The following is a 14,600-nucleotide window of genomic DNA, read 5'->3' on the forward strand; positions in this document are numbered from 1 at the left end:
GTGGGTTTTTTTTTCCCCTACAAGAAAACCGTACCACATATTTCAGAGGCCTCCAGGACATGGCTGACAAAAGCTAAATCGACATTACCAAGAGAAGTGTACTGAAGAAAATATTGTGAATATAAATATACTCGCACATTCTCTTTATTCCTTATGTAGCTCATAGCCCCACAAAAATCATCAATGTCCTTTTGTATTATCCTTCAAGCATCCCCACTGCACAAAAGGCCTACATCTGGTTGTAAATACATCAGAAGAACTCCCAGGAGAATGCTTGGCCTGGCAGGAGAGCACACAGGGAGTGGGGGTGGGGTGAGCTTTGTGGAGCAGCTGTCCCAAAGAAGGGAATTGGAAGAGAATGCAAATCCGTTCTCTCCCAAGCTGTTGGCCTCAATTCAGGCAAGTAATTTGCTTCTGTAGGATTAACTCCCCCACCAAAAACTATCTAATCTTTCTATGTACAGATGCCACCAATATCTCTGTATGTCAATTAATTCTACTGAGGACATCATTTACATAGTAAAGATAACATAGAAAAATTGAATAAAGACAACAGAAAAATATATGTAAGAACTCAAATAGATGATTTGTCCCTTTAAAAATGCTATAGACAAAATAAAAGGCTTTTTTATTTTTATTTTTTATTTTTTTTATTTTTAAAAATAAAGGCCAAAATAAAATAACTCAACGAGTATTTGTAAATGTTAAATTGAAAACACACACACAGGACCCTATCAACTCGGGTTTTGTGGGCAAAAGTTAAAAAAAAGAAAAAGAAAGGCAATATTCTGACACGACATACATATACAAACAATCTCTATATGAAAATGATTCTTCTCTTTAATTTTCCTATCTTGCCAAAATGCTGCTAAAAGAGCTTCTTGAGTGGTGGGGGGAGAACCCAGTTGTTTAAAAAATATGTATATCTATTTTGCGAAAGGACAGAAAGGGAAGAATCAAAGGCAAGAACAGCCTCCACTATCTGCCGGTGAAAACCACCAGGCAGGCAATTTCCAGTCTATGTATTCTTGCGTTCTTTTTCCTCTTAGTATCTTTTCCATACTCTCTTGTTTCCCAGAACCTGACAATACTCTAATGCCTTTTTCAGATTATTCAAAAAGCATATTTATTTTGAAAAGCTAAAATGTGGTGGAAAATCAGTCATTCCGAGTATTGAATTGTATTGATATTTATATAACCTAATATTGGTATTTTTTTTATTTATGGAAAGTACGATTTGGTCGATATTACCTTCTATATTTTATTACATGTGAGGAAAGACCAAACACAAAGCTGAACTTCCTCTGTCCTTCTAGCTTGAGTCTCTCCACGTAGGACAGTTGGGGAAAAATGACCTGATCAAATAAATGATTCTAAGGGAAGAGGTGCCAGGTCCTAGTGAGGTGGGGAACAAAGGCCAAAGGAAGTGTAGAAGAAATTAAACTTCCTTATAACTGCAGCCCACTGACAGATACTTGAGGTGGGTGGAACACAACATTCTTCCAGGAACTCCCAATCTTAAGGTTAATGTCTTGCTAGAGGGGAAAACAACCTTAGCTTGACAATAGCTAGGCTGCCAGTGTCCCAAGAGTCTTCTTTAGCATATGAAAATCCTTTTGGAAACTTCCCCCAACTCCATAGTGTACAATCAGCTGCTCCTCACAATCTCAGGGTAGCCCTTTCTGCTTCCGGGTCCTGTCCCATACTATAAAAACACATTTTTGCACCGAAGAAGTCCCAAGAATGAATTCTTGAGGCTCTACCCCAACATTTCCACATCACTAGGAGAATGGACATGGCACAAGAGAGGAACAGAAGGAACTGTGCCATGGGAAAAGGGGTGCACAGGATCTGAAGAAAGGGCTGGAGCTGGAGTTGGCTCCTTCCTCTGCCTGCCTAGAACCTCCACCCTTCCTTCACATCTCTGTCCCCAGCTCCGCCCGTCTTTTCCCCATCAGCCCCCAACTGATCTAAGATGTTTCTACCCGTTCATTATAGAAGTTCATTATAGAAGTAGATGTTGGCCCAGAATGGCTCTGAGGGAGAGCCAAATGATGAACAGAAATAAAAATAAGGGTACCTAGCCTCGTTTGATATTCTGAGAACAGGGAACTAAAATACTGGTAATTTGAATGATGTGGAAAACAAGGCAGGAGAAAATTTATTAAATTTCCTTACCCACTGACAAGCCCTTAAAACAGCAGAGTGACATTCCTCTAGGGACTCAACCGCCTCTACCTTAACACTTTGCTAAGGGATAAGGGCAAAGGGCAATCATAGCCTGACCGACATCCTACCCCCAACCAGGATCCTGTAAGTCTACTCTAACAATTCCTTTGGAAACTTCCTTTATCTCCAGACCCTCTAAGATAGTGTTGACAATCATTCCCAAGCACACCGCCCACTGATATACAGCTAAAGGGTCTCACACAAAGGTTTTTTTACTGGTAATAAATAACCTTTTTCCCAACAATAGCTAGCCCCTCAAGGTCCTGGAAACCTTGCTTCCAAAACTCCTCAGAGACTTACACCATCCCTAACCTCCTCCCCAAATTGCAAGCATATAATGGACCACTCCTCACAGCCTGGTGGCAGCAGCTCTTTCTGCCCACGGGTCCTGTCCCCATGCTTTAATAAACCACCATTTTCTACCAAAGATGTCTCAAGAATTCTTTCTTGGTCATCGGCTCCAGACCTCACCCCACCTAATCTTATTTATATTCTAAGACTTCATCATGAACATGTCTTGAACAGGGGTGCAGGGAATATAGTCAGACTGCTTTTCTAAACATCTGCATATGCACATGTGGATGAGCAGCCCAGTCTGCTCTAAATTCAAATGATGGAGATTTCAAAAAGTATTACAATCAACAAAACTACTGGCATTTTGGTATATAAAAATAGCACCAAATACCAGAATAACCCAAACTGTGATTATCACTAAAGTAACTAAATGACTGCTTTCAATGGCTGGTGTACATTCTAACACAACATGAAAGTTTGGATGTCTGACATGAAAGCTCTGTCACTGCCACTCATGCTTAACTCTGAATGTACATCAAAAATATTCCTGCCCACAATGATTCTGTGGGTTTGGGCCCAGATGTCAGTATTTTTACAAGTTTCTAAGGTGATTCTGACACATACTTCCAGTTAAGACAGAGTGACTGTATTAGAGGATGTTAAATATTATTCCACTCAACTCCCAAATAGTCCACTTAGTCACAGCAAAATGTTAAGATCTCACACACAGAGCTGCTTTGCTTACAAATCCATTACTAATCTCATCATCTCCCTGGGTTAGTTTTATTTGATGAGTACCACAGTAGCACTAAAAAAAAAAAAAAAAAAAAAAAAAAAAAAAAAAAAATTAAACTTCTCTTCTCACACCACCACAAGAAGTTATTTTAAACTAACACCTCAAAGGAGGATTTAAGAGGGAATCAACTGAGGGGTGAGCTGGGAACTAGCCGTTTACTTTGAAAGTAAAGCTATCAATCCACAGCGTGGAATAAGGAACAGGAAGGAGTGAAGTTAGGATAGAAAGGGAAGCTAGATAATCAGCAAATTCTTCCTAAAACACACCTTCATGGCACAGATTCACTATTTTTTTTATAATGATAACTCAACATGTATGCTTATGTTCAAATGCAAAGAAAAGCATTCCCTCACAGTATAATCTACTTTCATCATATATTTTACTATAATCTATGAAACTATTACTCAAACTAACACTAAAAATCAAAAGTTGATTATACTATTTGGATATAGTGGGCCAGTTTCTTTTTTTCTCTTTTTGGAGAGTGGAGGGGCAGAGACAGAATCTTAAGCAAGCTCCATGACCCTGAGATCATGACCTGAGCCAAAAATCAAGAGTTGGACACTAAACCTACTGAGCCACCCAGGCGCCCCACAATGGGTCAGTGCTCTTTTTTTTTTTTTTAAATATATATATTTCTTTAATGTGACAGAGAGAGAGCACAAGTAGGCAGACCAGCAGGCAGCGAGAAGTGGGGGGAAGCGCCTCACTGAGCAGAGAGCCCGATGCAGGGCTTGATCCCAGGACCCTGAGATCATGACCTGAGCCAAAGGCAGAGGCTTAACCCACTGAGCCACCCAGGTGCCCCAGGCCAGTAGTCTTAACCTCAATTTATTTCCTTTGATTTTTCATCTGTGTATAATGAGAAACTTAAATTTATTAACATACCTTGGGTCAAGAAGACTCCTCAGAAATTTGAAAAGCAAAACCTGGTTCTGAATTAAAAAAACAATAAAAAATACAAATAAACATTAAAAAAACAAATTCTTCACACTATGCCAAACTAGAAAACCCCTTTATTTCTTTTTAAAGATTTATTTATTTATTTATTTGACAGACAGAGATCACAAGTAGGCAGAGAGGCAAGCAGAGAGACAGGGAGAAGCAGGCTCCCCATCGAGCAGAAAGCCTGACGCAGGACTCGACCCCAGGACCCTGGGATCATGACCTGAGCTGAAGGCAGAGGCTTTAACCCATTGAGTCACACAGGCGCCCCTAAAAAACCCCTTTAAAGTACACAAATTTCCATTAAGTCTTCTGTACAGATCTAAGAAATTCTAAAGAGTCCTTGGGAGGTCATTTCCTCCCAGTAATTCAAATCACTGTCACACATCCTATTTTGAGTGCAGAAGAAACAAGTGCATTGTTAACTGCCCCTCCCTCAATGGCCCTCTACTAAGATACACCCCTTAGTGGTTCTCAGCAGGAGGACCCTGGGAATGGCAGGTGCTCTGAACTGCTGTGATAACAATGTGTTCTGGCCACACAGAGGGCTTCACACTGCCTCACCTGGTCCTCTTCTTGTGAGGATAGCCTATTGGGAGATCATCTAAGTAGGAGGGTAGTTTGAGGCCCAAACATCAAGCAGCACCAAAAAAGTTCATCAACTCCCCCAATGTAATCAACTACAGAAGAGACAACACACTGCAACATGTTAGCAGGTAATATGCCATAAAATCTGGGTTCTGTTTCTTCCACTTATTTGCTATGTGACTTGGTATAAACCACTGTCTCTCTTAGCAATTCAGTTTACTTATGTGAAAAAGAGAACAGCAATATTTTCTCTGCCTTCTGCACAGGGTAGAGGTGAGAATTAAATGAGATACACCTTAAAATACCCTATGACTATAAATAATGTTTTTAAGTTCTTAAGAAAGCTAAGCAAAATTTATAGCTTAGTTTTTCTTTTTTCTTTATTTTTGGATACATTCAAACTTTACCTGTACAAAGCATGGAACTCAAAACTGGAAAGGATTAAAGTAATTTAGAAGGTGACATTTAGAATATATTTATCAGTCTTTGATTTTCTTTGACTTTCTATCTTTTCCCTGGTCTATCATTTTGTTTTATTTAATATGATCTTCCTTCTGGTTATAACTTAATATTCTGGCTTTTGTTTTCATTTTAAGAATTCTCAGAATGATTAGTCAGAAGCATATTTCTTGCCACCAAGAAAGGTACATTATAAAATTTGTGTGGGATTCTCTCATATTCAGTAAATCTCTGAAATAAATAAACACTTCATTTCCTTAAAAGAAATGTGTATGACTCTACAACCACTCCACAAAAAGCTAGTTTAAAAAAAAAAAAAATCCATGATACTTCAGCTTTGTAGTGACATGATGAGTGACATTATATTCATTTACTTGTCTTCTCTGTCTCTAAGGATCTTGAGAGACTAAGGAAAATAGAAAATGCTGCACTGGGTAGGCTTACATTTTAAATGACAGTAACAGCACTAAAGATGAGGAGATTCATCAGAAACTGCCGACTTTTTTTAAAGAGAGGAGAGGTTCTGTGGACTGAGAGTAGTTTTAGCAGAAATGTCCCCCTGCCCTCATCATTAGAATGGACTGGCTGACTCTCACATACTTCCTCAGTATTCTGAGCAATGCTCTATCTTCATTCAAGTCCAACTATTCTGCAACTGTCTTTTGGCTTATCCTTCTTCTTCCTTGAGCACAGGGATACATGTATATGTTTTTTATATCCTTGGCACGAAACAGTGTTTCTGGTTCACAGCAAGGACGTAATATTTGAATCCACAGATGTGTCTTTATCTTGAGTTAAAGAACCTCATCAGGCTGGACAGCCAAGCCTGATGTCTGGGAGTCACTTTTAACCTCTCCCATCACCTACAACTTCATTTGAAGCCCTACATGTTTTACTTCACAAACACATCCTGAACCCATCCATATCACTGCCACTTAATCCCCAACCTCACCATCTTCTGCCAAGACCCTTCACCTTCTAACTGGCCTACATGGTCTCTGTTCTCCATATGCTTTCTTTGCAGGTCCACTCCCTACATGATAAAACTAATTTTCTATATAAAATGAATCTGATAATGTTTTTTGGTGGAAAACTTTAATAATTCTCTAGGTTATCTAGAAGATAAAATATAATTTCTTAGCACTACACATAAGATAGTTCAGTATCAGAGTGCAAACTCTGGTTTCTAGGCCCTATACCTTTAACTCCTCCCTCATTCAGACCTTTTCTGCCTCACCTAAATGCTCCTCCCACCACTGCCCCCAGCATGTCAGGCTTCACAGACCTGGCCATTCTCTGGATATGCATGTTGTTTCATGCCTTCAAGTCTTTACATACACAGAATCCTCTATTTAGAAAGCTATTCTCAATTCTCTGACTGGAAAACTGGTGTCTATCACTCAAGACCCAGCCCAGGCATGTCTGGGAGCTCTTGCCAGCCTCAGACAGTCTCTCTCTCTCTCTCCTCTTGCTTCTATAACACTTTCTCCACGTGTCTGGTGTGGCACTTATAACCTTGCATGTTATGTAAGTGCTTCTTTCTTCCATAGGGAAAATTAAAGAAAAAGCTGCACTCTTATTTGCAAACCACAGCCTACCATCCTGTCGTACATGGTGAGGCCACAGTTAAGTGTTTAAATTAATAGATTCCATATCTTTGTCTCTCATGCCAGATACCCTCCACTCACTGCCTTGACTTTCCTCTTGCATAGTTATCCCCTCCTACAATTATGGGCACTTGAGGACTCTAGGTCATGCTTTATGTTGTCATTGTCCTGTTCCCTACCCCTACAACTTGTGGCCCCAACAACAGTGAGCAAAACACACTATCAGCACCGCAATAATAGTGACAAGTGGAATACTATGTTCACTAAATCACACTTCAAATTGAGCATCTCAATATTCAACATTAATATAACTGTATTCTAGTTAAGATTTTCTAAGAAAGGGGTGCCTGGGTGGGTCAGCGGTTTAGGCCTCTGCCTTCGGCTCAGATTGGGTGGGATCTCAGGGTCCTGGGATTGAGCCCCGCGTCGGGCTCTCTGTTTGGCATGGAGCCTGCTTCCTTCTCTCTCTGCCTGCCTCTCTGCCCACTTGTGATCTCTGTCTGTCAAATAAATAAATAAAATCTTAAAAAAAAAAAAAAGATTTTCCAAGAAAAATTCCAAATAGTATTAACCCAATTTGAGGATGACAAAAGTCTGAATAAATAATAAATAACATTAACCTCAAAGAGAATAGAGCTGTAGTTTCTATAGCAGAAAACAAAAAAAGAAAGGGGGGGTGGAATCTTCTATGGATTACTAATTCTAGATTAAGTACAGGGCATAGTTCTAAAAATGTTTTGGTGATGTTACTATTTATTATACATAAAGATGAACTCTTTCCAGATGCAGAGATCATCACACAACTGCTTCCAAATATATATACACACATACCATGTGTAGAAAATGCTTAAACGGCAACTATCTGTTGAGGAAATTACTACAAAGTTCTTAAGTGAATATGCAATAATTGTCTCTCCACTAGATGCTTCTTCCCAATGTATTTTTGCAATATTTACCTGAAGTTTTTTAATGACTGTTTCAATCTGTTCAGAAAAGTGAATAGCAACCAGCTCTGCAGCTTTACAAGGCCTCAGGGATACAAGTTCCTAAAGTGAAAGGAAAAGATAAAATGATCTTTTATGTTAAGTTTAAATAGAATTTCCATAGATGTGAAGCATAATTACCTACTTCAGTATTTTCATGAGCTTCTACATTACACTTCAGAAGACCTCAATATAAGGTCCCAATTTAAAGGCACATTACAAGTGAACAAAATTAGAAATATGCCAGGTAAAACATTAGATTTTGATATAAAAGGTAATTCATGCTTAGAAAATGAAAGCACTAAAACTCTGGATTTAAGCCTTGATATCTACAGGATAAACAGAAGGAACAAGAGCTCTCCCAAATTTCCTGTCAGTGAATTTCACCCTTGAGCTTAAAGTAATAACTGAAGCAAAGAAAAAAAAAGGGGATAGTTGCAATTTTTGCAGCTAAGAATTTGAAAACTTTACTCCTAATGGCTGGTAGATTTTGAAATAAGGAGTGTCTTAAAACATTTTAAGGTTACAAGTCTTAAATGAGACAAAGAAATTGACAACTATTTACCACTGTTAATAAGATCTATTTCTATTAAATTTAAGACTTCCAACCTGCCCTCTCCTTGAACTTTCCTAGACATTACTGATACTTATCTTCCTGAAACTCTCTTGTAACTTGGTTTCTGTGGCCTACTCTTCTAACCTTCCCACTGTATGTTTACATCGCAAAAATGCAAAGACCAACACCACATCAATGTGGCATATTCTCAATTAAAAATGAGACAAGTTATTGTGACTGCAACATTGATGATATATCTAATATTTCTGTGTAGTACCTGTTCTTTAATAATAGTGAGCAGACACAAGTAATTATAGTTTAGACTACTTTTATATAATACGTATCAAAATAGAGAAGGCACAACTAATGAACAACACAAATGAAAGGGGGATATTATTACCAATCTGAAGGTATTAAAAAGAAATTATTACGAATTTATATCAAAAACTTGAAAATTCAGACAAAATGGATAAAAGTTCCTAGAAAAAATTGTTTAATAAACTGACTTAACAGGGGCGCTTGGGTGGCTCAGTGGTTTAAAGCCTCTGCCTTCAGCTCAGGTCATGATCCTAGGGTCCTGGGATCGAGCCCCACATTGGCCTCTCTGCTCAGCGGGGAGACTGCTTCCTCCTCTCTCTCTGCCTGTCTCTCTGCCTATCTATGATCTCTGTCTGTCAAATAAATAAATAAAATCTTAAAAAAAAAAAAAACCAAATAAATAAATAAATAAATAAACTGACTTAACAATTAGAAAGACCTATGTTGATTTGTAATCACTAAGGAAATGAATGAATACTCAAAAATCATTCCATATGGAAAACTCCAGGCCCAAAGAGCTTCACTGGTAAGTTTTAGCAACCATTTAAGGAAGAAATAAGGCCAACACTAATTAACCTCTTACAGAGAACAGGAAACAAAACAAAACAAAACCAAAACTTCAGCTCATTTTATGAGACTAGCACATTTTTTGACACCTAAATTCAAGAGGACAAAAAAGGATAACTATAGATAAGTCTTAATCATAAACATTGATACAAATATCCTAAATAAAAACAAAGTCCAACAATATTTGAAAAGGATACTATCAGGATCAAGTTACATTTATCCACAGAATTCAAGGCTGGTTTCATACCAATAAGATTCACGATAACTATATACTAAGAAAGAAAAGATGAAAAAACTCATTTATGAAAAAACTGTTAATATACCAGAAACAGAAGCCTTCCATAAAAATCCTTATAATAAACGTACTTATGTTGGAAATAAAAATTAAAAACAAACCATTAACAATAGCACTGTTACCATAAAAATATAAAATTATAACAGTTAATCTAATGAAGAATAGAGACCTATTTTCTCTATAGAGAAAGTTGTAAACCTTTACAGAAGCTCTTGAATAAAGGCTTATAACCACAAGGTCATAGACTGGAAGACTCAATATTGTAAAGATGTCAATTAAATTTAAAATAACAGAGATTTAGTGCAATCCCTGTCACTATCATAAGGATAAAATAATTTTTTTTTTTGGTAGAACCTGACCAGTTAATAATAAAATATATTTAGAAGTACAGAAGGTTGACAGGCAGGGAGGATGTCAAAGAGGACCCTAAGCTTACCATTTCCTACCAATACAACTAGATAACACCTACACACCTACATTAGTGCAAATTACCCAGAAAATGACCTAAAGACTGGCAGAACAAACTCTTCACAGCTAAATATAGGGAAGAGACCCCAATGAAGCAGGTAGGAAAGGTAGAGACACACTAGGGAGCTAAATGGACTAACAGGACTGTCCACAGGAGGGATGGACACCTCAGGCACAGAGAGGGAAAACAGACTCTTGCATCAGGGAGCCTGCATGGGAAGATGAATCCCCATAACATGGCTTTGAAACCAAATCAGGAAAAGATATGCAAAAAATAAAGAACAAAGAATCCAATTATACCACAAAGCCAACAACAAACGATGAAAGAAAAGAGCATGAGAGAAAGGAACAGAGGAAAATTACAAAAGCTTTAGTAACAAAATGGCAGTTAAGTACAGACCTATCAATAATTACTTTGAATGCAAAGGGATTAAATTCTTAGTAACAAAATGGCAGTTAAGTACAGACCTATCAATAATTACTTTGAATGCAAAGGGACTAAATTCTTAGTAACAAAATGGCAGTTAAGTACAGACCTACCAATAATTACTTTGAATGCAAAGGGACTAAATGCTCCAATCAAAAGATACAGGGTGGTGCAGAGCCCAACACAGGGGTTGATCTCTGAACCTGAGACCATGGTCTGAGCCAAAATCAAGAGTCAAATGCTCAACTGACTGAGCCACCCAGGTGCCTCAAAATGAAAAACATTTTTTAAAAATCTAAAGAAACATGTTTTCTCTATATTGGAAAAACCACTGAAACTAGAGATTCTTTACCCGGAATCCACAGACCCAATCTAAGAATAGCTTTTAGGAGGTCTGTGGATCCTTGAGATTGTAAACAAAACTATGTAGCTTGTGTACATGCACAGTATATGAACAATATATGGATCCAAATCTTTCATTAGATTCTCACAGGAGTTCTATAATCCCTCAAGTGTTAAGAACCACTAATCTATGCACTGTGTCTACTGTCAGAAAATTCTGAGGACCTTTCCCTCTATACAATGAATTTATTCACATTACTGCAGCCATGGAAGTTCTTCAACAAAAAGCCTATGTATTTGTAATTGTAGCCTTAAGAAATACTATAAAGTTCAAGGTAAAAATATGTGCGGATGTGGGGAAAATAACCCATAGAAGTAATTGTTGCGCAGTAAAAAATACTTCTTGTTTCTCCAGTATGAGTTTTCTGCTGCATGATTTGTTTACTCATTGATTAATTCATCACGAGGCACAGCTTCATTTTCAGGTATCTGGAGCCCATGTGCTCAAACCACTGCGTAATGCAGATGAAGTAAAATGAAGAAGAAGCCATAATGCAACTATGAAGACAAAGGGAATGATGAAAGGAAAAAGAACACAAAATGATTAAAGAAAAAAGATATAATGTATACAGAGAAAGATTTTCTTGGATTCTTCCCACATCTTGAAGATGTATTCAATTTTTTGTTAGCAGGAATAGGGTAACGTTAAGTAACATGTATGTTCTCAATCCTACAGATGAAAAAAGCATAGCAATTACTTCAGACCACATACCTGGTGACTGACTGCCCCACCGTTCACACCACATGTTTCACGTGAGATGCTGTGCACATTTCCCATCTCTCTAAACTTTACGACCGTCAGGAACCCGAACAAAGAATTCACATCACAAGCAACGTTTCCTCAAAGTTTCTGAGCTCATCCTTTCTTATCAATTTCCTTATGTATAACAATTTTTTAAAGATACTGAATAATCAAAATGGATAAAAGACCTCAACGTGAGACAGGAATCCATCAGAATCCTGGAGGAGAACATAGGCAGTAGCCTCTTCGATATCAGCTACCCCAACTTCTTTCAAGATATGTCTCCAAAGGCAAAGGAAACAAAAGCGAAAATGAACTTCTGGGACTTCATCAAGATCAAAAGCTTCTGCACAGCAAAGAAATAGTCAACAAAACAAAGAGGCAACTCACGGAATGGGAGAAGATATTTGCAAATGTCAGTACAGACAAAAGGTTGATATCCAGGATCTATAAAGAACTTCTCAAACTCAACACACACAAAACAGTCAAAAAATGGGCAGAAGACATGAACGGACACTTCTCCAATGAAGACATACAAATGGCTATCAGACACATGAAAAAATGTTCATCATCACTAGCCATCAGGGAGATTCAAATTAAAACCACATTGAGATACCACCCTACACCAGTTAGAATGGCCAAAATTAGCAAGACAGGAAACAATGTGTGCTGGAGAGGATGTGGAGAAAGGGGAACCCTCTTAACACTATTGGTGGGAATGAAAGTTGGTACAGCCAACTTTGGAGAACAGTGTGGAGATTCCTTAAGAAATTAAAAATAGAGGGGTGCCTGGGTGGCTCAGTGGGTTAAGCCGCTGCCTTCGGCTCAGGTCATGATCTCGGGGTCCTGGGATCGAGTCCCGCATCGGGCTCTCTGCTCGGCAGGGAGCCTGCTTCCTCCTCTCTCTCTCTGCCTGCCTCTCTGCCTACTTGTGATCTCTCTCTGTCAAATAAATAAATAAAATCTTTAAAAAAAAAAAAAAAAAAGAAATTAAAAATAAAGCTTCCCGGGGCGCCTGGGTGGCTCAGTGGGTTAAGCCGCTGCCTTCAGCTCAGGTCATGATCTCAGGGTCCTGGGATCGAGCCCCGCATCGGGCTCTCTGCTCAGCAGGGAGCCTGCTTCCTCCTCTCTCTCTCTGCCTGCCTCTCTGCCTACTTGTAATCTCTCTCTGTCAAATAAATAAATAAAATCTTTAAAAAAAAAAAAAAATAAAAATAAAGCTTCCCTATGACCCTGCAATTGCACTACTGGGTATTTACCCCAAAGACACTAATGTAGTGAAAAGAAGGGCCATCTGTACCTCAATTTTTAAAGCAGCAATGGCCATGGTCGCCAAACTATAGAAAGAACCGAAATGCCCTTCAACAGACGAGTGGAAAAGGAAGATGTGGTCCATATACACTATGGAGTATTATGCCTCCATCAGAAAGGATGAATACCCAACTTCTGTATCAACATGGACAGGACTGGAAGAGATTATGCTGAGTGAAATAAGTCAAGCAAAGAGAGTCAATTATCATATGGTTTCACTTATTTGTGGAGCATAACAAATAGCATGGAGGACATGGGGAGTTAGAGAGGAGAAGGGAGTTGGGGGAAATTGGAAGGGGAGGTAAACCATGAGAGACTATGGACTCTGAAAAACAATCTGAGGGGTGTGAAGTGGTGGGGAGGTAGGAGGTTGGGGTACCAGGTGGTGGGTATTATAGAGGGCATGGATCGCATGGAGCACTGGGTGTGGTGAAAAAATAATGAATACTGTTATGCTGAAAATAAATAAATAAATAAATAAACAAAACAAACAAACAAACAAAAAAAGAAATAAGTCAAGCAAAGAGAGTCCATTATCATATGGTTTCACTTATTTGTGGAGCATAACAAATAACATGGAGGACATGGGGAGATGGAGAGGAGAAGGGAGTTGAGGGAAGTTGGAGGGGGAGATGAACCATGAGAGACTATGGACTCTGAAAAGCAATCTGAGGGTTTTGAAGGGGCGGTGGGTAGAAGGTTGGGGGAGCCAGGTAGTGGGTATTAGGGAGGGCAAGTATTGCATGGAGCACTGGGTGTGGTGCATAAACAATGAATTCTGTTACGCTGAAATTTAAAAAAAAAAAAATACTGAATAATCATGTATCTTTCACTATAGCACTCAACCTATCACCAGAAGTTCCTCCACCCACAGCGGATTCATGCTACAAGAAGAAAAGCTATAGATTTGTTATCTCCAAAGCAGTATTACCTCGGCATCTTTCATTATACTTTTGTTTTTTTAATTATCAGTGATCCATTAAACAAAATAGATTTAAAAAAACCCCGCTAACTCTGTTGATTTTTGAGATGCAGCGTACATGACGAATCTAAGGAAACTAACTGGAGGACTGATTCTGGGGCCCCTCCTAAGAATGCACTGTGACCACATGTTCATCACACATGCATTAGTCTCTCCATTTAGGTATCTATAAGCTTGTTTTCTAAAAAGTTCTTGCTCCAAAGTCAATTCCTGTATTCTTGTAACACAGCGTGTATAAACAAAATGAGAATCGCCACTCTGTTACATAAGAGAGAGAAATACATCGGACATAAGAGAGAGAAATACATCGGAGAGAACTACACATTAGAGGACTGTTTGTAAAATTCCACTGGGTGACTGGGGGGAATGGCTCCCTATCCCATTTCAGGGAGAACGACCAATACTATTCTCAGAGTCATTCTAAGGTTCTAAAAACCCACAATATTCCAGCTTGTCGTCCGGCTGATTGAACTTGGGTTATTTTCAGAAGTCATGATAGAATACATTGTATTATGACATGGACTTTATGAATATGAATACAAGGTGAAATAAATAATCTGAAAAAGATGTTAATCCTCAAGTCGATCAACTTTATATGACACTGGGTGTTACTTAGTTAGCGTATACTTGA

The 14,600-nt window shown here is 38.5% G+C and overlaps 1 protein-coding gene across 2 annotated transcripts in view; it reads right to left on the reverse strand.

Annotated features, from left to right (window-relative positions):
- VPS8 (VPS8 subunit of CORVET complex) overlaps window positions 1-14,600 on the reverse strand; it is a 247,367-nt gene that overhangs the window by 94,576 nt on the left and 138,191 nt on the right. For both annotated transcript variants that reach the window (XM_059163253.1, XM_059163252.1), the window contains exons 34-35: window positions 7,875-7,964; window positions 4,208-4,254 (exon numbers count right to left, since the gene is read on the reverse strand). In XM_059163253.1, coding sequence (XP_059019236.1) covers window positions 4,208-4,254; window positions 7,875-7,964 — 137 coding nt within the window. The remainder of the gene's footprint in view (window positions 1-4,207; window positions 4,255-7,874; window positions 7,965-14,600) is intronic.

The sequence above is a fragment of the Mustela lutreola genome, chromosome 2, assembly GCF_030435805.1.
Source record: "Mustela lutreola isolate mMusLut2 chromosome 2, mMusLut2.pri, whole genome shotgun sequence".
NCBI lineage: Eukaryota > Metazoa > Chordata > Mammalia > Carnivora > Mustelidae > Mustela > Mustela lutreola.